The 27,188-nt window shown below is 39.6% G+C and overlaps 2 protein-coding genes across 5 annotated transcripts; one reads left to right on the forward strand and one right to left on the reverse strand.

Moving 5' to 3' along the window:
* Positions 1–770: 770 nt before the first annotated feature.
* On the forward strand, positions 771–1,471 carry ETFRF1 (electron transfer flavoprotein regulatory factor 1). Its single transcript, XM_008930916.3, has 2 exons — positions 771–901; positions 1,004–1,471. Exons 1-2 carry the CDS (start codon positions 857–859, stop codon positions 1,217–1,219), a joined length of 261 nt encoding a protein of 86 aa, XP_008929164.2. The 5' UTR covers positions 771–856; the 3' UTR covers positions 1,220–1,471.
* Positions 1,472–3,783: 2,312 nt separating this feature from the next.
* On the reverse strand, positions 3,784–26,465 carry KRAS (KRAS proto-oncogene, GTPase). 4 transcript variants are annotated; one of them, XM_018083654.2, is made up of 7 exons: positions 26,401–26,433; positions 25,255–25,499; positions 19,352–19,530; positions 17,944–18,103; positions 12,162–12,277; position 10,741; positions 3,784–7,338 (listed from the first exon to the last, which is right to left on the reverse strand). In XM_018083654.2, the coding sequence occupies exons 2-7, from the start codon at positions 25,363–25,365 to the stop codon at positions 7,222–7,224; spliced, it is 684 nt and encodes a 227-aa protein (XP_017939143.1). In that variant the 5' UTR covers positions 25,366–25,499; positions 26,401–26,433; the 3' UTR covers positions 3,784–7,221. The 4 variants fall into 4 exon arrangements, with proteins under 4 accessions (XP_017939143.1, XP_017939139.1, XP_017939138.1 ...); XM_018083650.2 differs by lacking the exon at position 10,741 and having other exon boundaries at positions 12,154–12,277; positions 25,255–25,378; positions 26,401–26,451; XM_018083649.2 differs by lacking the exon at position 10,741 and having other exon boundaries at positions 12,154–12,277.
* Positions 26,466–27,188: the final 723 nt, after the last annotated feature.

Raw genomic sequence — 27,188 nt, forward strand, 5'->3', positions numbered from 1 at the left:
TGTTATATATTTACATATTATATGTATATATTTATTATATATGTGTGTATTATATATGTTTGTATTTGCATTTTATAAATATATGTATTACATATATATACATTACACATGTATGTATGTGTGTATATATATGTACATATGTATGTATGTAAGTATATAGTGTACAAATTTATTAACTATACAAAATGTATATGAATATACAATATATGAATATAGAATCTATAATATGTAAATATATGGACTTACATAAAAATGCACAAATACATAAAATACATAAATCCAAATAACCATTATTATACATATTATGACTATTATAATAACTGTTAATATAATATAGAATATTTATATATTCAATATAAATGTATCTAATGTTACTATATTTAATAATATATTTAATAATATATTTGATATTAAGAAATAGATATTATATTTTTATATATTTAGCACTGTATATATGAAGATATGGTTCTCTAGCAGACCACAGAGAAGCTGCCAGGCCAGCAGGTAGAGGCACTGTGAGGGTGTAAGAAAGCAGCTGATGAACAGCACAAAGTGCCACAGTGGTTGGAAGTTTTTGGAAGTTTCTTGTTTTCTGTTAGAGGTGAGAGAGGAGAAGAGAAAGAGCAGCTAAAGGGAACAAAAATTAGGAAGCCAAAAGTGGAAGAGACAGAGTAGAGCCAGAAAATAAGGAGTTAGAGCCAAGGGGGCTCAGTAGGATACGGGAGCCCTAGGGAGGAGGAGGCTGGGGTTTGCTGACTCCCAGGGAAGGCTAATGTCCAACTGATTATCCCTCAGGTAAAAAAACCAAACAAACCCAAAAAACAGACAAGATTAAAGAGTTCACCGAAATGTGAGAATGGCCAATTCTTTAAGAGGTGAAGTGGTGAGACTGTACAAAAATGTAAGTGTCTTAAATGCCACTAGCACTTTCCTTAACCAGAAAATGAACCTCTTTCACTGCACGCTCAGTTTATTAAAAACACATTTTTTTTTTTCCTCCAAGCTGCTGTACCTTGGAAGGGAGTATCCCAAAGGAGCAGACTACTTTAGAAGCCGTTTGAAAGCAGCTTTCCTAAAACACAAGGATGAGAAAGACCCTGAGAAAATTAAGCAACTGATTGCACGGGGTGAATTTGTTATAAAGGAGCTGGAGGCTTTGTACTTCCTGAGGAAATACCGGGCCATGAAACAGCGCTACTACAGCGATGACAACCGGTGACTGTGCATGCAGCCAACACATCCACGAAAACTGACAATAAAGGAGATGTAACCTCAAAAGAAATGAAATGTAAATCCTTCCAACCCCTCTAAGGTACAAATTAGGACTTTGCTTCCCCTCCAGCAGCCGCTTGGGTTGGGTTTTCACTAAAACTTCAGGTGTGAAACGACTTTGCAGGAAGGAGTGGTTGCACAGCTCTGTTCTGTTTCACTTCAAAATATATCTTTAACAGAAGCTCTTCTTACCCCATAATTGTGTTTGAATGTCAATTCAAAGTGCTAATGCTTGTTACTTGGAAGCTTAACCTGAAAGTCCTCTGCATTAAATGATTGATTTCCACTCACCTTCTCCAAAGTAAAGTTCTCCACTCAGCCCTGGTGAGGCCACATTTGGAGAATTGTGTTCAGTTCTGTCTCCGTAGTTCAAGAAAGACAAGGAGCTACTGGAGAGGGTCCAGTGGAGGCCACAAAGATATTTAGAGGTCTGGAGTGTGTCTTATGAGGGGAAACTGCAGGAGCTGGAGAAGATGGAGGGGGATCTCAACAATGCATATAAAGATCTCTGATGTCAGAGGATAGAGCCAGATTCTTCTCAGTGGTGCCCAGTGACAGGATGAGGAGCAATGGCCACAAACTAAAACACAAGAAGTTCCACTTCAGCATGAGGAAGAACTTCTTTGCACTGAGGGTGCCAGAGCCCTGGAACAGCTGCCCAGGGAGGGTGTGGAGTCTCCCTCTCTGGAGACATCCCAAACCCACCTGGACATGTTCCTGTGTCCCCTGCTCCAGGTGACCCTGCCTTGGCAGGGAGGTTGGACTGGATGATCTCCAGAGGTTGTTTCCAACCCTGACAATTCTGTGATTCTCTGAAAGTCAATTCTTAAAGCTTTTAACCTCATCTGCTTCACTTGCAGAGGCACCACCTTCCTGTGTTAGGAGGATGACTTTGGGGTCAGGAAAGGGGTGAGTTTGAACAACAATGGTTTAAGCACTTGGGCCCTGAAGGCAATTTCTGCTACTGCTGATTTCTGATTGTGTAACTGCTGCAGCAGGAATGGATAACTTGATCTTTGCCCTGGGAAGAGAAGTTTGGCCATGGCTGTTTGCTCCAGGGTATCTCTGCAGGCCTTGGCTCGACTTGCACAGACTTGTGCCAGATCTGATACTCTGTACATTGTAGGGTTGGTTGGTGTTTCCACCAACTAAACAACACTGGAGATAGAAATAATCTTTGAAATATAGGTAAGGAATCACTGCAGCAGAGCTGTTGGCAGTAGCAAGTCTTCACACTGTCACAAGTAAGTATTTTAGGGTCACTGAAAGAACCACGGACACAGGTTTAATATAAAAGCATGACAAAGTCCACTGGCAAAATTCACTCTACTACTCACTAGGTGGTTAAAGCACAGAGAAAAAAAGGAAACTGAAGTCTAAAAGTAATCAATCTAAACCTAAAATCAACCAAAAATTATCTACGTGGAGGTTGAGGATGGGAAAGGGTAAGAATAAAAGGAATAAGGGAGATCCTCCTGTGGAGTCACAATGTTCAGACTGGACCTCCTTGCCAGAATTAGCCCTGCACTTGATCAGTGGTTTAGGCCTAAACTTAAACTTAACAGCACTTAATTGATAGCTTGATTTACACGGTTTAACAAAAGGCTCTTACAGAATTTACTGTAAGCACAACAGTAACTCATAGGCCTATTTTATTTACGAATCCGAAGTACTTAAGAATCTAGGAGAGCAACATTCACGGCACATTTGCTGTAGGATATCCACACTCACACAGACCTAAAGGAGTACATAGGAAGTATACACCTGTGAAAAATTCCCCTGGAATTCAGTGCTATTGCTCCTCCAAATTGGAGAGTTCACTGGCTCTGGGAGGCCCCACTCAGAGGGAGGTGCTGGTGTGTTCCAGGAGAGCTCCGAGGGTCTGCTGCTTACAGATCCACAGGAGAGCTGGATTTAGTCACAGTAATTTTCCATCCTGAGCACAATTCAGGTTGGTAACTTTCTTTGAAAGCTTGATAACAGAAATGTTGCTCCCCTTGGGATGTTTCCAAGGCTGGTTAAAAACCAGGAGCTCCCTAAGACAACTGGGAACAGTGTTCCTGGTAAGCTCAGGAGGAGCTCAGCCCAAGCACTCCTTAGCAAGGCCTAACGAGCATTGCTGAGACCACGCCTGAGGAGGCAGGGGGAGGGATTCACTACCACACAAAAGTCACTACACACACAAAATCCGGGAAGACAATTTAAAAAACGATGGCAGGGTACACTGCCTTGTGACAAAAGTGCAATTCAGTTCCTAGTGCCACACTGATGTGAAAAACAGCCCTTGCACATCAAATGAGCTCCTCAGAAATAAAGATGCAGTTACACCTTCCCTGGGAGAGGCAGGGAACACCCAGGGGCAGGGACAGCAGCTTTGGGACAGGTAGCACCTGAAGAAATGCAAGAAATAAAGGGAGAACAACTGCCAAACACACACAGTTCGTGGAATGCACCATTACCGAGATGAGGCACCGAAATTCTTGCAGAGAAAAAGGAAGCTGGGACAGAAACTCACAATAACTATTTTTTATTACATTACAATAAATAGGAGCAGTACAGTTTGACAAAAAAATGACAAATTCCAGATCACCTCACAGCACATACTCCTAAAAACATTAAAAATTTTAAAACAAACAGTGGTCTTTTTTTTTTTCCTTTTTTTTAACTTAATGTCTGGCATGACCAACATTCTGAGGTCACACAACCAAATTATGGAAAAACTGGATCACACTGCATATGTTCCACATCAAATAAAGCACAATGTACAAAATGTGCATGTTTCAGTTTACACTATACAAAAATAGTTAAAATACATTCCAGGTAAACATATTACATTAAGAAGTCATTCTAGTAAGAAGTTGGCACTCAAGAGGAAAAAGCAGAAGTATTTTCAACATGAAAACAACAAGACAGTGGAATAAAGAAATGTTAGGAAAGATTTACCATCTATGTAGCTTTATGTAAACTTGAGACAAAATGATTTGTTTTACAGTTTGATGGTCTTTGAAGGTAATAATTGTATTGCTTCATAGTATAGACAAGAGCAGAAGATTGTGTGTGTCAGTATTTACCCATTTCAGAGATCCTGTTACTGTGACCGTCCACACTTCTCAGTTAGCAAAAAAGTTTAGGGCAATGAAACTGGTCAGAATAATTGAGTTTGGAGCAAACCAATGATACAGGTGTTAAGCAGGGTTACATAAAGCTACGGTAAGAAGGTGTTACTCCCTGACAAATGGCAGTTCCACGTGCTAACGTGGTCAGTGACTCACAGGGTCATTCAGTAGTTGCTCTCAGGACAGACAAGCACCCAGGGATGTTTTGGGAAAGCATCTCAGGTAGGGCAAGACAATAAGGAAGAGATCAACTTGTGCAAGCTGCAGTCCAACATGCTTCACCAAATCGCAACAAATACTAAGACAAAACTGCACAACGGCAGCAAGGATGTGGTTTGGGGTTGGTTGTTGGTTTTTTTTTTAGTAAATAAGGGCTAATCTAAATGGATTTTGTAATAATTTAATCAGACTGGCAGCTACAGATCACATTTGCTGAACAAAACCCCAACACTAGCCTACATATAGCTTTATAGTAGAGCTATATAAATCCACATTTGATGAATAAGACATTTCAGCTACAATTTCCTAACAGTATTTAGTTGAACGTCAGAATTTTAGACCAGCCCTAATTTTACATGCAGTGTGACTCAGTTACCAAAATTAAAGCAACCTTAAGATTACTTCCATTTGCTCAAGGCATACTGTCAACTTTTGCTACGTTCTCCATGTATAGTCAAGAGTGTCTAAAATGTGCAAATAACTGTCTCCAACACATTTTAACCCTGGAAGCTCTGAAATACTTTGTGACATCAAGAATCTGTTCTTATTGGTCCTTACAAGATAACATTAGGTTCTCCTGTTGCTGTTTTTCAGAATATTTCATTATCGACGTTTCACATCAAAGCTGAAAGGAGGGAAGGGGGTTTTGGTGAAGGGTGGGGAATGGGGGGCACAGGCAGGGAAAGGCATGATTTCCCTCAGCCACATGGAAATTAAAGAACATACAGGATGTGTTCCCTGCCAGCTTTGCAGCTCTCCACCTCCAACAGTCACTCCGGGATTTTTTTTTGTAGAAGCAAAATAATACTTTTCTCAGGCAGCTGCACCTTTGGCATCACAGAAATGGTCCAAGTTACACAGTGCAATTTTTACATACCTGTGTAAAATTTCCATGGAATTGTTTAGGTGTACCTTAGGGCAATGCTGCTCTTCCCTGTTCCCAGCTTTCCAGTCCAGTGTCCTGAACTATCCTACTTCGATGTCTTGTGTCTTATTATTTGGGCACACCAGAGCCACATCTTCAAATGTTCCTCTGCAGCTGAGTTTGGCTACTATGAAGTGAACCTTCAGGGACCAAAGCTCTAATGGAACAAACTCCACATTTACAGTGAGACAACAGGAACTGGCAACACTGGGACTACTGGCTCGTGCTTCAGTGCAGAATAACTAGGCTACTGCAGTACCAAAAACTGAAAGCTCCTGCAAAAATCCTGCATTAATTCCAATCAGAAAACAAAACAAAACAAAAAAAAAGGAGGGGGAAGGGAAAACAAAATCACAAGAGAACTTAATCACAGAGAAAGACAACATTAAAATCTTGGCCTAGCTTCATGATAGACACTGGAATGCCACTCACCAACCATTAAATCTGTGCAACAAAACTAGTACTTCACGGACATCACACAAACAACACTGACGCTGGAAACCATGCTGACAGTTTGTGCAAATTCCACACCATTTCTATGGAATAGTGGATTCCAAAATTATTTGCATGAAGCAGCTAAATTCAACTCATTCATTCACTCATTTGATGTTACCAGAATTTAAGATTTCTCCCCTATTTTGCACAAAACTTGGGCATCTGGAAATATTTAATGCCACTCTTGGGCGGGGGGGGAAATAATGGTTTTACTCCACTATATAATTTAGGATTAATTCTGATTTAATTCTTAGGGTAAATTCTGGGTCCATGTATGAATTAACCTAAGAATTTGAATCAACTTATCTGTTAAGGCTTTTTAGTATTTCCTAGAGACACTAAGGGTGAAATCCTGCACCTACTGAACAAAGCTACTTAAAGGTTTGATGCTGGGGGGATTTCACCTTGATCTTCAGACACAAAAAGTCAGTGAAGGTCTTAAAGCAATGCATTAACAAGAGCAAATCAACCTAATTAGAACTTTTACTTTTTCCATTGCCAGATGTGCATTGTCGTCTTTTTTTTACTTTTTTCTTTGCTTTTTATAGAAAAAATAGAGTCTTTAAGGAGTGACCGTGACAAATTGCAGTGAAACTTTTTTTTTTTCTGAAAGTTTTTATCTTTACATTCATTAAAGTTGATCTGAAATGCTACAAGACTAGATGCCTAGAAGCAAAATCTACAGGAAGACTATAAAGGCTTCTGGTCTCTCTCTATTGCAATAATCAGTCTAAAGTAAAGGAAAGGCTGAAATGAGAGTCTCTTGCTAACTAGTCCTTTTTCCCAACCGGATTTATAAACCCAACAAATTTACAGGGGATGTTAGAATGTGTAGAGCATCATTTCATTGTTTGCTTTGCACACAGAAGTTCACAATCAGTAAGAAAAACAGGAAGTTAGCAACTGTGCATGCACCAAAGAGTCCTAAGACAGTTCTCAGGTTTTTGTGTGTGGTTTAATGTTTGTTTTCTGTTTTTTGTTTGTTTTTTTCACAGGCATTGCTAGTTCAAGAACCAACAGTCAAAGAATACTGGCACTTTTAAGAGGAATGAAGTTTCCACTGTCATTTAAAACAAGCATTCAGGTAAAGCTAACAGGATCATGAAGCAGAAAGTAAAGTAATGCTAAAACAAATGCTAATAATTTAGTGTAATGTACAAAATTACTTCAGTACTTTTTAAGGATAAATTGTATTTACATAATTATACACTTTGTCTTTGTCTTCTTTTTCTTCTTTTTACCATCTTTGCTCATCTTCTCTTTGTGTTTTCTGATTTCTCGGACTAACGTGTAGAAGGCATCATCAACACCCTGAAAAGATACAAACATGGACACATTAGGATCAGATCAACAATTATAATCTGTGTCCACCTGTCCTGGCCAGGTGAAGTGGGTTCAATCAGCAGCTGTTTTGCTGCCTGCCATCCTTTGAACAATTAATCTTGACTACAGGCTGTTCTTCTCCTGAGTTCTGGGCTTAGGGCATCTTGCAGGTGAATTCCTGCTCAGGGCTTGAGCACAGGTCAAATTCCACTATTTATGTGGTAAGGAAAGTACTATAGTGTGCACTGCCCTCTTCTCCATCTCAAAGAGGGCATATGTTGTCCCACCTCAAGCTAGAAAAGTTTAGTGTCTATAAAGTGTGTATACAGATAGTACCACACGTTTAGATTATATATTATCAATGAATCACAGAATGGCTTGGGTTGGAAGAGACCTTAAAGATCATCTCATTCCAACCCCCTGCCATGGGCAGGGACACCTTCCACTAGCCCAGGTTGCTCAGAGCCCCATCCAACCTGGCCTTGGACACTTCCAGGGTGGGGCCAGCCACAGCTTCTCTGGGCAACCTGTGCCAGGGCCTCATCACCCTCACAGGGAAGTTGTGAAGCATCAGCTACTTTAGTTTATGCCTTAATAATCTCTATGGAGCTCTGAAAAGGAAATTCAAGTATTTGTACCAATAATTCAACACCAAAGACACAGTTATGGTTAATATGCATATTCAAATCATTTCTCAGGCACACCGATACAGTAATCACATCACAATTTTACAAATCTTTACATATGCGAATCAATCAAATCAATGCCATGTCCCAGTGATAAATAATGACCTGATCAATCAGTCTATTCAACCTGTATAGTTAAAGGCACGTGGAACACATTATCTCTGGTGCTGTATCATGAACAGTCACTGAAAATTTCCACGGCTCCAATACTTCAGCTACAGACACAAAAGCTAATGTTTGTTCATATGGAGTAGTTTTTCATTATTTTGGGGGCTAATTATAGCTGAAAAAATTGAACTGGTGAAAAGAGAGTAGTATATTCAAGAACCTGATATGAACCATTATCAAGTACAACGTTATATAAGAACCTATTTACCTCCAACAATTTATGGCCTAGCTTTCAGGCTGCTTCAAATCCCAATAAATATTACCTTTAATAATTCAAGTAAAGCAGTCATAAAATCCTGAAGATAAAAAAAATTCCTTGATTCTTTGCTGCCTTACTCCTTGTGATATCTTTTAGAGGGATCAGAAATAGCTGGATAATGTTACTGGATCTCAGCAGCCAAATGCACCACTGCAGAACTGGGTCTAGAAATTCAGCCCTACAACTGGCAGGCAGCTTCCTACCTCTTGTCAGCCAAATAGTTTCCCTTCAAGCTGCCAATAAAAATGAACGTTCTGTTTTACTCCTCTATGCCTACTTCAGTAAAGAACTGAAAGTGAACTCTGAAAAACACACAACAGAAGCCAGAAATCTCCTAATTCACTGTTTCAGCCAAACACCAAGTGGTGCTAAAATTTAATATGAGAAGTCCAAACAACAGTGAGGTGTTAGACAGCTTCACTCAAAAGCAACACTTCCAGTATAAGCTAAATTTAATTAAAAATTTCAAGTTCATGAAACATTTACATGTAACTGATGTTCAAAGTCTTTGGCAGTCTATCTCCCAGTATTAATAGCACCCTTTTTTATATTGCAAGACCTTGCAAATAACCTGTTCTACATTCTGAGGTATTACTGACCAATATAAAATGAATGCAGGTCATGTCCCCCATTAATCCTTTGAGAATTAAAAATGCCTGGTGTTATTTTACAGAGAGCTATTTGCTTATATCTTCAGCATTACTGCACAAAGTGAATATTTAGCAATATTCATGTAGGGAAATGGTGTAGTTCAAAGTGATTCTAGTGCAGGTCTTGGTATTAAGAAGGAGGAGGACAACATTAAGAAAAAATCACAACAGAGAGAAGAATGGTTTCCTCCTTAGAACACAAGAATGGTATAAAAAAAACATCTGCACAATGTTCTACATTTCCTTCCAGAACCACCACTCAGAACTGGCTTTCACTTGGTGTCTTCAGCTCGTTTGCTTTCAGTGGTGTCTTCAAATGAGACACACTTAAAACCTGCAAATTAAGTCTTCAAATGAGCAACCTTTCTTCCTCACTAAACTGGTTTTAAAATAAATGCAGAGAAAATAACTTGTACAAAGTAACATCCAGATATTATTATGGACCTTTAAACACATGACTTCATCATCAAGGTTGAAATTTTTATTCTACCAAGATGATGATCTTTCAAAGCACATGCTGCAAAACAGAATCACAGAATGGTTTGGGTTGGAAGGAACTTCAAGATCAGCCAGTGATCTTCAGCGATCCTGTGGTGGGCAGGGACAGCTTTCCCTAGACCAGGCTGCAGAATTGACTCAGCTTTCATCCTGGCATTAACACCTTTGTAAATCACTAATTATTGATGATGTACTTAGTAGTCTGGCCCTGCCACAATTCACCTTCAATTCAGGTAATTAATCCAACATGACACACAAAACTACTGTTCAGAACACTTGTGAGTTAGAAGTGGAGAACTCGAGATCAAGTGAGGTCTTTCACTTCCCAGCCTGTCCATTAAATTTTAAATGTAGGGAGTGGATACTCTGTTTACAGAAGGTCCCTAAAGGCATCCATGGTGTGAGATCAAAGGCAGGCAAACCTTTCCAGGCAGCTCTTTGAGCAGGAAGGGGCTGCAGGCAGCTGACCTTCCTCCCCCTAACAATGGAGTTATTGTGTGCAAGCTTTTTGGAAAGTTAAGATGTACTGAATGAGTGCTTTAAATCCAGGCTCAGATTAGAAACTCACAATTCCCCATGCAGGCTCAGAACTAAACCCCACTGCCTCAATAAAGGTGCATTGAGAGAATTTGCTCCTCCTGCCATTTGTTTTTCCAAAGGGCAACTAAGAAAGGCAAGGGGAACAAAAATGTCAGAACTGTTCCCACAGAACAGCCTGCTCCTGGCTACAGCTTTTCTTTGGAGCACTGCATGGTCCCATGACTGTGGAGAAGTCTGTAGATGTGCTTGTATGGTTACTATCTATAAGAACTATCAATAAGAAACACCAAATTCATAAAGAATTCAGAATTCCTTAATACCCCAGCCCCAAAAACAAACCCTTAAACAAGTCTTAAATTGTAGTTCTTTTTTGTAATTTTTTTATATATGATACATACATACACACATGTATCAGTAATGAGGAAATTATTTGTACCCCTCTGTATTACTATGAAGAAATCACTTAATTACAAGTTTAGTCAAGAATCTAGACATTTTTAAATTCAAATCCAGAACTTTTGTAATTCAAACTCTCCACTATTAACTGCGCTCAAATCTGAGTGACATTATCTGGATGTCTAATTTACACCCTGGAGAAACCAGTCTGCTTTTTATGTACAAACTTGGATGCTTTCAAGAAACAGCTCTTTTGAGGATTTTACACTGAGTTACAGAACTTTCCTCTTGCTGGTTGAAAAATCACAGATGGAGAAAAAGATGTTCTGTACTTTCTGCTTTACTGTGTAACAGCCAAAGGAACGAAACTCTTGGAAAGCATCAGCTTAATGGCAACCTGGGTAGTCAAAGTTTTCAGTTACCTTGTAATTCAGTATATTACCAAGACTAATATAACTAAGGCATCCTGGAGGTAGCGAGAAGACAAAACAATCACAGAATACTCTGGAGTTAGAAGGAATCCACAAGGATCAGAGTCCAACTCTATTCCAAGAAGAGCAAAACACTTTGGACCATCCAATTTTATTATTCACAGAACACTGTTCTAAATGCCAGATTTCTTATTCCACTCAAATCTCCACTGAACTACATCTGTACCATAATAATTTTAGATAACACTTTCTCCACCATAACTTCCTAAATACAGAGTTGCTGGAATGACTGTCTATACCACCTAGAGGATAAAGGCAAACATTTCCTTCCCTGAGCAGACTCTTGAGGTTCTGGAATCTTATATCCAAGACTGTTTTCTAAATAAGGTAGAGGAAAAAAAACCCAACAACAAACACCACAAACTCAACAATATTCACTGCTGACAAAAGATACAAGTCAAATTCCACTACATCACTGTATGAAAACACACCTTGAAAAGGGAATAGTTTTTCTTTTACACAATGGGAAATTTAGCCCTGACCCCCTTGTATGGGCTCTCAAAGAAAAAAGGTGAAACCTTATTTTTTCCAAATCTGCATCACTCAGGACATTACAGTTGACCAAAATAAAAGAAAACTAATGTATTTCTGGAAATGGTAAAAGTAAATTTTTTAAGCTGGGGAAAAAAAACAAGGAAAAAATAGCCTGGCATAAGGAAGGGCCTGAGAACTAGGAAAACCTGTACACCAGCCAGATATTTCTTGCTGGATTAGGAACCTCCTAATTCTGCATCTGAGAAGAACTGTGTGATCTTCTCCCCTCAGTTCATCAACCTGAAGAATCAATCAATATTCACTTAAACAGCATCTGCAATATATTTCTAATAAAACTTTTCCCCCTCAGCTTCTTCAGACTCAAAACCAGGTCTCCATGTCACAGATGGAGAATTCGATATATTGTGTTACTCCACTTATCAAAACCCCAGGAAACAAAGCAAATCCATAGCACCTGGGTGTTTGCCAGGAATATTATTGAGGACACTGAGATCTGATTGATTTTATATCTTAAATTACATCATAATTAACCACAGAACGTCTGATTTGCACGGCACGATCAATCATTTTTATTTGGCAAGTGATTAGTTCCACTTACCCTGTTACACTACAAAACTTACCCTGTCACATTACAAGGCATTTTTTAATTTTCATGCACCCTGGAGTCTTTTCTTCTTTGCTGATTTTTTTCACTCTGTACTGTCGGATCTCTCGCACCAATGTATAAAAAGCATCCTCCACTCTCTGCATTGTAAAACACAACTCCTTAAAAAACCACTTCATTAATAACTCAGACACGCTGGGACACCCGTGGAAGGGGGGAAAAAATGCAACAAACCCACTGAAATGATGAGCTTTACTTGAGAGAAGTGTATGGATCTTCGTTTATGTATTCAAAATGCTGAGCTTGCTCATTTGCTGCTGGATAAATACTTCTTAATGCAAGCAGAGGAGACCCATTATTGTGCATATATATGCTTCAAGCTCCCCTTTTTTTCTGTGCATGGTAATACTTGGCCAAAAAAAGATTAAGACTTATTTTCTTCCATTGCATACCACACTGAAAATAATACTGCTTGTGTTATTGAATAATTTCCCATATTTCTGTGGCTATGAATGTATTTAGGAGGCACAAAACCTTATCAGATTGTTAACTGGGGGGTACTCAACAAACACACACAGTTAACCACCTAACTTGCACTTCTTAGCCAAAGTGAGAACTTATTACTGTTTGGGAAAAGAAAAGTTAGCTTGTTTATGGTCTGGTTTTTATAAAAGAAGGCAGATTTTCTTCACAAAAATCTGTGTAACAAACTAACAAAGTATAGAAAAAGTCTCACAGGGTAATTTCCCAAGAGGTTACGAAGAAATAAAACTTCTAACTAACTTCTAATCTAAGGAAGATTCTAACTAATTTTCAACTAAAAAGTATAAAGACTGAAGATGTCTTTAACCAAATACGATATATACAGGTACAGCACCAACTTTAAGTTATAATATCTGTTATTTTAAACTGCGCATAAATTGAAACATTTAGATGAATCTGTGAAGATGTTCTTGTTGTTATAACAAGATGCAAAATGTTTTGCTGCAGCTTTTCAAGGGGAGAACAAGTGTCTCCTCTGCCTTTCTATCCATCTCACTACTTGTCTCCTCAATCAGATCAACAAGGTTCTTAATTTAATACAAACTCATCATCTGAAAATAAACCCAGAGGAGACTGATGATCGTGGAAAAGAGCACCACCATTTAAGCCCCCAAACTTTATTACTACCCAATGCACAATGTGGGCTTTTATTTGGCATACTCTCCCCAAATTATCTCTCCAATTCATCTTCATATTATGCAGCTAATAATAAAAACCAACTACCATTTACTGCCACAGTCACTGGGTCATTTTGCGTGACCTGTGTCATTCATGAAGAGTCATTCTTAACACAGTGCTGCTCATCTGAGGGTTCTTTTGAACTACAAATTTGAAGATTTAAATTAATTAGATTTATTTAGTGGGTTGTATTTCTCTGTATGTACATAATGTGCCCTGTTAGGATGTGGAGAAGTACGGACAAGGCGACAAGTCTCGCATTCCAGGTCTGAGAGCCATTACAGAAAAAATGGCAAAACCCAAGTAAAGCTCATACTTTCATGTTTTTCTGGAAGGAATGGAAGTTTCTTCCTGAAGTGGAGACAGGAATCATTGATCAGCTGCTACGTGCCAAAGCACAGGCTACACAAGAATCAACGTTTTTGCACATCTACTGTTTTGCAGTAGAAATGTGTAATTTGATTATGGAGCTTTCACGTGAATAATTAGGTAACAATTCTTCAGTCAACATTTATTGCCAACTTTCCCATCACCAATATGAGCTGTAATTTGCTTTAGCAATGCAGAGAGACGGAGAGACACAGAGTGAGAAAAGAAATTGCTATTGCTGCCACCACCAAGAACAGTCTGATGAAAAATCTGTACAGACACTTATTTGCTAATTCCATTAGCACAAGGTGACATTTTAGAGAGCCAGGTGCCAGCCTTGCAAACTTAGGTCATTTTAATACCAGTTGCTTCTAAGATTCTTTAGTACATTTTCCTTTAGTGAGCAATGACCATGTATATAAAATAGATTAACCAGTTCTTTTAGCTGTCAGAACCAGAAGCAAAAATACTCCTTGGCAGTTATTAAATTATTAAAAACTTACAGCCCAAAGAACCCATGACCTTGAGGTAACATTTTCAAGATGCTTCTGACTCCTGAATGACAGCCAAACACTCGATTTAAAATATGACTATGTGCAAAGAAAGGCTGTTTCAAATACAGATCAAAGTACAAACATGAATTTTCACATGTTCTGCTTCTCTAAGCAGCACTTAAAAGGAACTACTAGAAGTTAACCTCAACACCTCAAAAGTGTCCTGGGCCCACCTTTATACCCTTTATCACAGGTGGGTCTTCTAAAAGCAACAGTTGGACAAATAAAATTAAAATTATCCATTCTGCACGTGTCTTTGTGCTGCAGACCTTTATATTTACATGAGATAAATAACAACCTGGTTTCCTCAGCATCCTGGAGTCACTCACAAGCTGGAGGCCAGAATATGTGTCACCATTACCAAAACTTTTTCCTTCCTTGGGGCCTTGTTTCTGGGAAAGATTTAAGCTTTTTCAGGAAAGCTGAACCTCACACGAGACAAGTGACATGAAAAAACTGAACCCACAGAGTCAAGTGTGACTGAGTTAAAACTGATTGAAAATGAAGTTTTAAGATGAAACCTGCACCCAGGAACTCAATTAAAAATGGCTTGGTGTGAAACATGTCATTAAACAGATATGGCAAATCCCTTCAAAATGGTTCAAGCAAAGCAAGTTACCAGTTATCCCTGAATTTTAGCTGAGATGTAGGAATGAATTTCTGCAAATACTGCCCCTGTTACTTCATCAAACCAGACACAGGTTCTCAACTTCCTTTCATCACAAGGTTGTGGCCTAACCCATTGTACACCAGACAGCTGAAATAACTCAAATTCTTCTTTAACAGCATCCTTGTGATTTAGGTCAACTTCTTCATTACACACTTCAAAAGTGTGTTTAAGTCCACATTCTCGACCACAAGACATAATGCTTTGGCAAACCCTTTACTATGCTTACAATAATGTCATTTCTCTGCTTTTCCTTTGAATTCAACACCAGCAGGAAAGTTGAAGTGTTCCAAGGGAAACAAAGTCCCACAGTCTTGCTGCCTTACAAAACCACCAGTATTGCCATGTGTTTATATTCAGAAACAGGACTGTCACTCTTTTTCATAAATTACATTATATTCATTTCAGTCAGTGGTCTAACTAAAGAAATTAATAATCTATAAATTAATAATCCCTGTAGCCAAGCTGTAGGATCCACTAGGCCGATGTTTCACTGATGAACTCAATGATTTATATGAAAACTCACACAGGTATTTGGTGTAAAACACAAATCTTTTTGCAGTAAATTAAAGTTTGCATCTTTATTGTCAGAACCAAACAAACACAATAACTTTTAGAACAGCTTATCTGTGCACTTCATTTCTGTGCTTTTCTCTTTCCTATTTCTGACCTTGCCTATGAATTTCTGAAGATCCTAAAAACTGACTTAGATGGAACTGAGCCCTCATTCTGCATGAGATTTTTACTTATATTCAGTTTTAGACAAAGACTGAACAAAACTATATTTCGTGGGCCACATGCAGTTCACACCATGGTTTGAATCCTCTAATGTAAAACTGCTTTGGAAGAACATGTGTGTGTTTTTATATATATTTATATATATATATATATTATTTCTTTTACATATGACAATGTGACTGAAAAATTATATGTACATGCAGTGTATACACACACACACACATATATATAATCACATACACTAATATTTGGATGATCTTACTATAATTAAAGATCAGGTTCTTCTTCCAATTCCCTTTTGTCTTCTCAAAAATATTTTATTAACACAGCATGTTATGAAGCAGTTTCATGATACAACATATTATGAAGAGCACTGGGGAAGAACCAGCAGCCAGTGGTGCCAACTTTTAGAAGCCAACATGCCCAAAAGAGGCTGTTGGGCATCTTTATTTTAAAATATCCATGAGATGCCTTTAGGGGCTCCTTATCTGTAGAGCGTGTAAAGCTGAGCTTTGAAAAAACAAAAGCCAACAGTCAGATCTTTCCCACAGCATTTCAATTGGCACCTCCAGAAATATAAAATCACAGATAAGAGTGAAATTACAGGATGACAGTTCATGTCTGACTGATCTCGTGTCCTCTGAAACAAGTACAAACCTCTGTGAGACCTCTTGGAAGTCTGAAACACTAAAGAGCACGTGCTGCTTTATGTAAAAACCAGATTATAATGCTGAACAGGACAGGTGATTTTTGAGCCTGTGATTTTTTATTGGCCAGGCATGGTAGGGCTGCTTGTAGGAGTAAATGCAAGTGGGGTGGGGAGAAGGAAATCTTGGAAAATACACCATCCTGTCAACATACTTTTAATAAAAGTGGCTATGCCAAAAGATTATTTTCCCAAAGCCTGACGGTCTATAAAACAGACAGAACAAAGTAAAGTCTACATGTTAATACAGAAATTCCATTATTTCAAGCCTCAAATGTAATTTCAGTTATTTTTTTCCCCTTCCATCTTCATGCCAGACACTAACACAGGACCTTCCAAATAAGGACACTGTAATTATTCAGTCCACTTATATATCATTCTTCAGGACACTTTTGTGGCCTTATTTATTCTCAGCCAATAAAGTTCTGTACTTCTGCCTCGGTTTTTTTTAATTCTACCTAACAGAGACTTCCTCTGTTGCCAAAAGTCAGAGTTCCTTTGTAAGGTTTTACTAAATAGTCCAAGTTTCAACTTGCCAAAAACTTGGGTGCATATAGCAAATTTGCACTAATAAAATATTCACTTCTCAGATCCAAAAATAACTTAAGATACTGTCTATGAGGACATTCTGCCAAGTGATGTAGCTGAACCTGATTAGCAACTGCACTGAGCAGTTGCTTAAACTGCAGCATTCTGCTCTTATTTTCTGCTACACCTGATTCCTGACTCTGAGCTTGCACATAACACCTCTGATTATGCAGAGAGCACGAGCTACTTGGCCACTCAGGCCTCATCTAATATGTCCTGATAGTAAATCTTTACACTCCTAAAAGAAAAACCACATATCAGCATTTGCTTTCTTCCAGAAGTACTGAACCAGTTCCATCTCTATCTGCTTAGTTTCTTTTCTCCTGAGTGCACAGAGATACCACCTTTGTCCTCACAAACCCTGACAGCACTGACAGGACCAGTTTATTGTACCAGAGGGGTACAATGAACCAACAGTGAGCTCTAAAGTCTTGGGAAAATATTGGTTTACACAAACAATTAATCCAGTAATTTTAAAAAAAAGCCTTATGGTCAATTGCTTAGCTATAAAAAGGTATATCAAGCATATCTAATCATAGAATCAATGCCTCATGGAAAAACTCCTTTTGTTATTAATAAGAACACTTAAACCAGAATAAACTAATTAGCTGTTTGTCTGTTTAATCCTCTTGCTGAGGAAAAAAAAGCATTTCACCTCTGAGCAGAAGTGCTTTTATTCTGTTAAAACCTACCAGAACACTCAGAATGCTGCAACCACCCGAGAGAGGAGAGCAATAGCAGGTCAGGTCTGACTCTGAGCTTGAGCAGTTGAAGCCAATCACTCATCAATAAACAATTACCAGTTGACAGAAAGAAGAGACACCACAAGGATTTCCAATCTGGAGAAATATATCCATTGACATGACCATGCAATTGTCAAAGAGAATTGCCTAGAGAATAATTAACATGATGGTAATTCAGATGAGAGCTCTGCTTTTGCATCTGGCAAGTTTTGACCTTTACCTGTCTTGTCTTTGCTGATGTTTCAATGAAAGGAATTCCATAACTTCTTGCTAAATCCTGAGCTTGTTTTGTGTCTACTGTTCTGGAAGGCAAATCACATTTGTTTCCTACTAGCACCATGGGGACATCTTCAGAGTCTTTAACTCTCTTTATCTGTTCCCTAAAAAGAAAAAAAAAAGACAGATTGTATTTAACAGGTGTTAGTAATAATGGTTTATAAGGCCAATTTTAAAACAATTAAAAAAATTAAATTGACAAATTCCATAATCATTTTTTATGTCCATTTATTACACATACACTATTAGAAGCCACTAAAAATAAATTGACTACTCAGGTCACTATCAAGTTTATCATTCTTCTAAAAAAGGGAAAAAAAAAGAGGTTGACATTTTGCAAACTACTACAGATTCTGTAGGGTTTTTTTCATTTTCATTTTTTGAAGTTTTTAAGAGCTACTTCCAGAACTAGCCTAAGAAGTTCTGGTATAAACCCTACTACTTATCTCTCATACTCAGCACTCACAATACTCAATTTGTCTGCCAAGATAAAACACTACCAAAAGCTCTATGCCCCTTATCTTGATTTTGGTTTGGTTTGGTTTGGGGGGGGGAGGGAGTTGTGATTGGTCTTTCTTTTTAATTAAAGACAGCCTTACAAAGCCTGCGTTTAGACAGGTGTTTTTAAAGTTTGAAGACCACTGGTCTGGCTCTCCACAGAGAGATTTGGTAAGAGTCCCTTCAACCACTAGTTAGAAAGCATCTTGAAATACTAGTTAGATGTACTTCTCAAGAATCTCCAGTAAAAATCACTAATTTCATTACTTCTGCCTTCCCATCTAGGTTGCCTTTTTCCCTTCTTCCTCTACAACCAGAGGAAACCCATTTGTAATGTTATTATAAATGCCTAACTATGAATAGCTTAACATTATGTGTTTGGGACTTAGATGCTGCTAAACTCAGTGATCTTTGGTGGGATTTGCATTCCCTTCTATCAGCATACCCCAGGAAAATTCAGGATAATAGTAGGTTACTAAGTGATCTGGGATGGCAATCACCAGAGACTGCTTCTACCTCTGTGTTAGTGTAGTTGACAAGAAAGTGTGAGTTGATATTTTTCACTGATTATTTTTAAAAAGAGAAGATGAAGGAACTAATAACAGGTTGGTTTTTATCTCATTAGTTCATACCAGAGGAGCTTCCAGTATTTTACCTGCCTAAGTTGCAAACAAGGCAGATTTTCAGACTACCCAAAATTCCCGGTAAAAAAAAAAAATGCATGAATAAGTTGCAATATTGCCAATTTGCAAGTTTTCCCTTATATGCTATTTCATAAGAGATTATCTAGTGGAATAACAAGCACCATATCCACCCAATACAAGAGCTGGTCAATCATTTTTGCACATACACACCTATAATGGTGAATATCTTCAAAAGACTTTGTATTGTTTATAGCAAACACACATAGGAAGCCTTCCCCTGTTCTCATATATTGGTCCCTCATTGCACTGTATTCTTCTTGACCTGCTGTATCCAGAATATCCAAGAGACAGGTTTCTCCATCAATTACTACTTGCTTCCTATAGGAATCCTAAGAAAAGAAAAAAAAATACACCTTGATTAAACACAAACAAATAAGATTTCGAACACCAGTAGCTCTGGAGATATTAAAATCATTTACTAGTAATAAGAATGACTGAAAACACTTAAAAGTCAACTTTAGAGATGGGCAAATAGGAAAAGTGTCTCATATTTAGGTGTATGCAGAAATCCACAGGTGGAAAGAGCACTGAAAGGACACGTTCTTGTTTGTATCCCAAATCTTCTCCAAGCAACAGTGCACCTGTACACACACACACACAAAGGGAAGTGTCCTCATTTCTTATTTTGCACAAAAAGAACAAACTGGATCCAGACCAAAAGCATCTCCCCTTTTGTCTCTGTTAATAGAAGAATGGAAGATGCTTGATATCCTGATTTTAAAAGGTTGGACTGTGTTTAAGCTCACTCAATTTACCGAATTTTTTTAACTCAAATTTGGCCTTCATTCTATAGGTGTTTACAAAATCATTGTGCCACAACAATGCACAAAATAATAAACCAGAAAGAATACACAAGAGCAAGGCAACTCCAAAAATCCATGCCACTTAAAAAGCTGTGCAAAATAAAAACCCTTCAGTGTTTGGGACAGGAAATCTGTTTTGTATTCCTAAGCAGGTGTATATAATGAAATTTGTTATTAAGTTATCAAAGCTGAGTTGATATATTTGAAGTTCAAGCTTTTTAGCCAAGACAGAGTCACATAAAAGCCCCAATGGGTTGGTTCATAGAGATGTCAGAACAAATTATTTCAGTGCTATCAAATCAAAGCTTTCAGGTCACTGATTCAAGTGGCTGAATTCTTTACAAAGTCCCAACAAGTGGATATTAATGTCTATTTGAGTGCTAGGCTTCAAGAGTACATAGCTTTAGTGATAAAGACATTGCCCAATAACTTCTATAATTTAAATAAAACCAGGGCAATAAGCTTTAAAAATACATCATCAAACAGCCCCATGAATTATTCTCATTAAACTTGTAACAAAAAACAAGTATGAACACAAAATCTTGGTATCAGTTTTCAGATTCCTTAGCTAGAGATTAACACAATATTGCTGCTGTTTTTTTGAACACCACACAGGAGTGAACCCAAGCTATTGGGGAGGGAAGTAAAGATTTAAAACTGTAATTCTAGCCAGCTTCAAGATGAGTTCAGCATTGTCTTCCTTCCTTTGGACCCATTTTAGGGCACAGTACACCCACCCCTGGGCACTTTCTATCTATCTGTGGTTTTACACAAGGCTCTCTCCTTCCCTGTTGCTCATGCCGAGAAACAAGCAGGAGATAATTGTATAGAATCAGTATCTTACACTAAACAAACTCTGTAATCTCACATTTACCTTGAGCCTGGGTGACAGTTAACAGTATCAGGTAAAACAACATTGACTGTTTACCTTAAAGGAAAAAAGTTTACCTCCAACATGATTTTGGAACTATTTATTTTGCAGAAGTGCAAACTCAGTGTTCAAGTAAGAAGCAGGTAACTTGCTTTAGAAACGTACATAAGCCATGTTTAATTCTTGATACAGCTGAGACAAATGTACAAGCTCCAAGATGTTTTAAAATAAGGTTAATATTCTATCTCACTGCTTAAAAGGAAAAAAAACCCCAAACATAAAAAAACAAACCCAAAGGATGAATCTTCATGCCAAGTCACTTATATTCAACAGTAGATCCCTCGTGTCCCTGGATACCTTTATCACAGTTCACAGTGAAGGCCTAGTAGAACTTCTCTCTTTATACCAGACAGATTTACAAAGCCTTCATTTTCTCTTCTTGCCATTTGACTGTTAGTTTAAAAATATGAAAAGCAGTTCTTGAAAAGCCTGTACTATTCCTTTCCATCTCAGCACTTCAAAGGGAAAGAAATTCCCCTCAACTGAGCTCTAAACAAAAGCTTTAAGTAATTTTCGTCAACGAAAATCATTTTTTAAGAGAGAAGAAAAATCACTTTAAAAACTGCTGGCTTTAGCATGTCTACTGTGTTAGCAGTAGCAGCAAAGATGCATCTGGATAAAGCAGTATTATGAGATGCTAAGTTGTTTTGCCACTTCTGGGGAGAAAACATTGTCACTACCTAGAAAGGGGATTTGAGGTAGAAGGAAAAGAGAGAAAATTCAAGCTTATTATTTCCTTCCAGACTACTGAAATTATAAATATTTTGCTTTTTTGCCTTTTTTTCCCTCCTCCCCCTTGCAAAACACCAAACTTGAAATGACATTAAGACTACTAAGTAAAAACAAAATGCAAACTAGAAGTTAATTCATAAGTCATACCAATTCCAAATTTGAAGTTGCAATTGGACAAACCTGACATAACTGTGTAATTTTTTTAATATCATTGATCACTTAACCTGCTTTTACTGGCCTTACACAAGCCATAAAAACCAGCATGAATTATGTTAAAGGAGTAGTAATTCCATCTGTTCACAAGCACTGGTAAGAAAACGTGATATGAAATCTCAGCTCTACTCTACATAAGGAATTTAGCTTAAAAAAACCCCACTGCTTAATAAATCCCATCTAGGCAAGTAACTATTATTTGGTAAAAAATCCAGTATACCAGCGATTTCATGTTAAAATATCACAGCTACTCAGACTAAAGCTACTGGTGGGAGTTTCACAAGTGCACAGGTCATTTAAGAACACGGACTTAAATATCAGTATTCCTAAATCAGCAGAGGGATTTTTGCTAATCCAATTTTAAAACCCCTGACAAGCAACTGGGAAAGCTTCTCTTTCTCTGGGACGTTTAAAAGATAACAGATTTTTAGCCCTAAAACACGCTGAAGCTGTGAAATTCATAAAAATAAAATGAATCTGAACTGCATTATCACAAGATTTAACAAGTCTCGGCCGGTAGAGGGCACTGGCCCAACTGCTCTGTGCAGATTTCCAAGGGTTACTGCACACAGAATTTAAAATAAAACACTTAAAATCGCCTGGCTGTAAATCCATGCTCGGAGACCTACTTCAAGAAAGGTATGAAACTGTGAAACACAGAGATTTGAGTAACTGTAGCCACCCAAACACTCATTTTAATTCCTCCCCCTGCCCTGCCATCTGCTAAGCTGGGAGGTAAGTAAATAAAATACTCAAGCAGGCCATGAAACTTGACATTTTCCAAGCAGGTTATTGTTGAACCATCAGGTCTATTCCACTGAAAACAGCAGCATCAAGGACACTGTAAAGGCAACCAGTATCTTTTTCCTCTCTTCACAGCACCAGAATACCAGAAGTATGGAGTTTCAGTCTGTTAATCACAGGAAAGATTTAGAATTATTCAATAACTGTGTAGTGATGGAATAGATCATAAACACTAAACTCTCTTCTCTGACTACCCCAAAATATTTAGCTGGATGATCTGTGGGGGAAAACCAGTATTTTGCTGTATGGCAATGAAAGAAACAGTATTAAGTGACAAACAATAGCAGTGACACTACTAAACTATCTGAACTGTTACCATTTACAAATCAAGGCAATTTTAGTCTTATTTCCTCATACTGCATGAAAACCACTCCACACCTATTGCTCTTTGACCAGCCCCTACCACCACAACTGCATCTACAAAGGAACCACCATCACACAGCCCTTCTCTGCTGAGTGGGATTCTGCCCAGGCATGGACTGAGGCATTTAAACCCAATCTTTTTTTTTTTATCTGCTACTCTAAATCAGAGCCCACTCTTATTATTACTGAATTATTGCTTACCTACATGATTACAGCACTGTGAGCACACATAAGGTGATTTACCACATGAGTAGGAGGACAAATCTCCATCCTCAAGGCCTCAGAATTTAGAAGATAAAACCAGTAAATAGTAGACAAGAACTTGTAAGGGTAGAATATTAATACTGTTGCACGTGACAAGTTGTAAATGCTGGTGTAAACCCCATTAGGTTAATTAATAACAAATTAATTTAGTATTGATTCTGGACCACACCACAGTCATCCTGCACATTGCTGATTTTGTGGCTGCCCCATCTCTGGAAGTGTTCAAGGCCAGGCTGGATGGGGATCTGAGCAACCTGGGATAGTGGAATGTATCCTGTTCATGGCGTGAGGTTGGAACTGGATGATCTTGAAGGTCTTTTCCAACTCAGGCTATCCTATGATTCTATGAACAAAGAAGACAGTTCTGGGATTTTTAAGTTCATTCTATAATGAACTGTATTTTCATGTTATTATTTTACATTAAAATGCATTTGTTGTTCCTCAAAACACTCAGCGTGTTGAGTAGCAAAATCCCCCAAGTGATTTAGGAATACTGACATTTAGGTTCCTGTGTTCCTGAATTGTTTACACAGTCACAACTTGTAAGACAGAACCTCCACAGCACTTTCTGTGGTGCCTAAACACACCTCTAACCTAAGAGAAACCCAGATAATTGGGAACAAGCACCAAGGACCAACATCCTCCAAAGTTCCTTTCGCAGGAAAAGTAAAATCCCCATTTTGCTTGTTCCTCTCAATAGATTTCGTGTGTTTTCTGGTTTTTAAGAGTGTTTTGGGTGGCTGTTGTTTTAAGATTTCCCTCTTAGCAATTGAAAAAGAGCTGCTCTCCTGGTATAAGTCAAACACTCTTCTCTCCACAGATCTAGTCACAAAATCTTCTGCAAGTATGATGTTATTTGGCCATGTAACAGAGAGACAAGGAGACACAAAGGCACATTTAAGGTAACCTGAGAACCAACACAACTCTTATTTGGGGCACTTTAACTCAGGCCTTCACTAAACACATGTTTCTACACCTCAGGGCACTGTCTCCTTTCACTTGTGCCTACCTGAAAATCACTACTTAGGCACTTCCCAAGTCTCCATTTTAAGCCCAGATTTAAACCCTTGTGATTCCTTCAAGTGAGTTTGGAAGTGCCTCACTGTATAAACAGATAAATGAAGTCACAGGCTGCAGAGCCTCAGTGCTGGGAACATAAAATCTTGGGTAAATTATGGTGTCATTTCTCCTTTTATAGAGTCTGAGGTTATTAAATGCAATGATCCACAGGAGATGTTAGACAACACCAGTATTTTTCTTATATTTAAAAGGCAGAGCTTGTTTGCTCATTAAAAAGCTTTAAAATAGCACAACTTTTAAAGCTTAAATACAATTTCAAACTCTGAGGTACTGTGCCATGTATTTCAAAGAATCCACTACAGCAGCTATCTTAGAACAATTTTTCTAGATACAGAAATGTGCACTGGTGTGTATTAGAAAAGAAAAAAATTAAGACAGGCTCTGGCTTTTGCTTCATTCACCGTAACATTCCAGGACACATTTCTCACTTTTGCACTGAGAAATGAGAAAGACTGGCACATACATTTCAGGACTAAAAGGTTTTCCTTCTCATCAAAGAAAAAAAAGTCACATTTAAGAGGCTGCTCAAAGCCACTAAGTGTTTTGCCAAGCATTTGCAAATGAGTTTGGCAAACACCTTGTCACTGAGATCCTAAACACGTGCATCCAAACTGTCCAAGCAAACATGGCAATTAACACCACACTTTCAATGAATCCAAATTGTTAATTTTTTTACTGCAGCTGTTGCTCCACAGCCAGAAGCAGCACAGCAATTTCTTCTCCAACGCTGGTGCGGTGCAGACCATTATCTTTGAGCTCTTTTGATTATAAAGCCTTGTTCTTGTGGTTGAAGTGTCCAAAAGCAAACAACCACCATTATTACTGATAATCCCTCTCCACAAGTACGAGATGAAATTGTTTACCTCTATTGTGGGGTCGTACTCATCCACAAAGTGGTTCTGGATTAGCTGTATTGTCAAGGCGCTCTTCCCTACACCACCAGCTCCAACCACAACAAGTTTATATTCTGTCATTTTTTTAGCAGACCTGACGACAAAGAAACCAACATTAAAGCAGAGCCGGGCTCCCACTAACGAGGATGCTGCCGGTGCGTTCTCATCCAGCCTCTCGTTCCTCCCACTATTTACAGCGGGAAGCAGCTCCCTCCCTGGAAGACAAGACAAAAAAGGAGGATGAGGGAATTCTCAAACGTTATATATACAGGGAGCGCAGCGCGGGCGCTCGGCTGGGAGGCAGCGATTACGAAGGGATTAAAAAAAACCCAAACCACTAAATAAGTGAAAAATACACTAAATAAGTAAAAAAAAATACAGCAATTGAGTAAAAAATACATAAGATGAGTGAAAAATACAGCAATTGAGTAAAAAATGCACCAAATGAATAAAAAGTACGCTAAATAAGTAAAATATACACTAAATAAGTAAAAAATACGCTAAATTCTGGGAAAGGTCGAGCAGTATCCCGTGCCGGGAATAAACTGGTTCAAGGATTTGGTTCCCTCCGGTGGCTCCGGGAGCCCGCCCGGGTTTTTAAGGAGCGTCCCGGAGCCCCTCGGGATGAGCCTCCCAGCCGGGAATGCGCCTCCAGTGCCGGGATAAGGGGCCGGGAGAGCAGGGCTTGATCCTGACGGCTCCCCACACACTTTGGGGCGGTGTTCCCTTTTAATTCCTAATTCCGGGTCGCCCAGCAGCGGGACCCCCGGGCGCCCCCGCCCGAACTTTCCTGCTTGGAGGATTTTGGGAGAAAGGGGAGGGGGGGAATATATATAAATATAGGAGGATAAGGGGGGGGAAGGGGGGGTTCGTCGGCGTGGCACCGGGTCGCAGGGCGTTGGCACCTGTCCCCTCGCCGGGAAGCACCGGGAATGCGGCTCCAGGGGATGCCGGCCAAGGGAGGGGGGGGAGAAGGGGCAGGCGAGGAAGAGGGACGGGATGAGGAAGGGAAGGGGGTGAGAGGAGGGGCTGCGCTCCTCGGAGGGGAAAGGGGGAAGGAAAGAAGGAAGGGAGAGGGTCGCCGCGGCTCGGCTCGGGCGCGGGGGTAAGGGGTACCTGTGTGGCGGTGCCGGGGAGCTGCCGGCCCGCCGTGCCGCGGCGCCCCCTCCGCTGTCCTTCCCGCTCCGCGCCTTCCCGTCTTCCCGTCCCGGTGCGAAATGGCGGGGGACGGCAGGGCTGGGCGGCGCTGCCCGCCGAGTCGAGCGCCGAGCGACCGATGGGCGCCCGCGATCGATGCGCTCCGCGCTCCCCCGCCCCTGGCCGCGGAGCCGGCACCTCCCTCCCCGCCTGCGGAGCGGAAGGACGCGGGTTCGAGACCGCCCACGGGATATTCCCGTGTCCAGAGTGGAATCCTCGGGATGAGACACACACGGAGATCCCGGAGCGGATCCAGCGGACAAAGATAATGAAGGGACTGGAAAGGCTGAGGCAGATGGGGCTGTTCAGCCTCGAGAGGAGGCACTGAGAGGGGACCTCATCCATGTGTGTCAGTGTGTGCAGGGAGGGGGCAGAGGATGGACCAGGCTCTGCTCAGGAGTGCCCAGCAATGGGAGGCCTCGGGCAGGAACTGATGCCAAGGGAGTTCCACCTGCACATGAGGAAGAACTGACCAAGCACTGGAACAGGTTGCCCAGGGAGGGTGTGGAGTCTCCCTCATGGGGGATATTCCAGAGTTGCCTGGACACAATCCTGTGCTGTGTGCTCTGGGTTGGCCCTGCTTGAGCAGGGAAGCGGGACCAGATGAGACCCCCTGTGGTCCCTTTCCAACGTGCCCCATCCTGTGACTCCGTGGGGTGGGATTCCTTGGCCCCTTCCATCTTGTGACTCCGTGGGGTGGGATTCCT

Source organism: Manacus vitellinus, unplaced genomic scaffold (genome assembly GCF_001715985.3).
Source record: "Manacus vitellinus isolate BGI_N305 unplaced genomic scaffold, ASM171598v3 scaffold_66_pilon, whole genome shotgun sequence".
Taxonomy (NCBI): domain Eukaryota; kingdom Metazoa; phylum Chordata; class Aves; order Passeriformes; family Pipridae; genus Manacus; species Manacus vitellinus.

Bases quoted from the DNA above. Each gene is read 5' to 3' on its own strand.
- ETFRF1 (XM_008930916.3), top strand. From the start codon at position 857: ATGGCCAATTCTTTAAGAGGTGAAGTGGTGAGACTGTACAAAAAT. The intron at 902-1,003 runs GTAAGTGTCTTA...TTTTCCTCCAAG, and splicing joins TGGTGAGACTGTACAAAAAT to CTGCTGTACCTTGGAAGGGA.
- KRAS (XM_018083654.2), bottom strand. From the start codon at position 25,365: ATGACAGAATATAAACTTGTTGTGGTTGGAGCTGGTGGTGTAGGGAAG. The intron at 19,531-25,254 runs GTAAACAATTTC...TTCTTTTCTTAG, and splicing joins AGTACGACCCCACAATAGAG to GATTCCTATAGGAAGCAAGT. The intron at 12,278-17,943 runs GTAAAGGTCAAA...TTTACAATGCAG, and splicing joins CATCAGCAAAGACAAGACAG to AGAGTGGAGGATGCTTTTTA.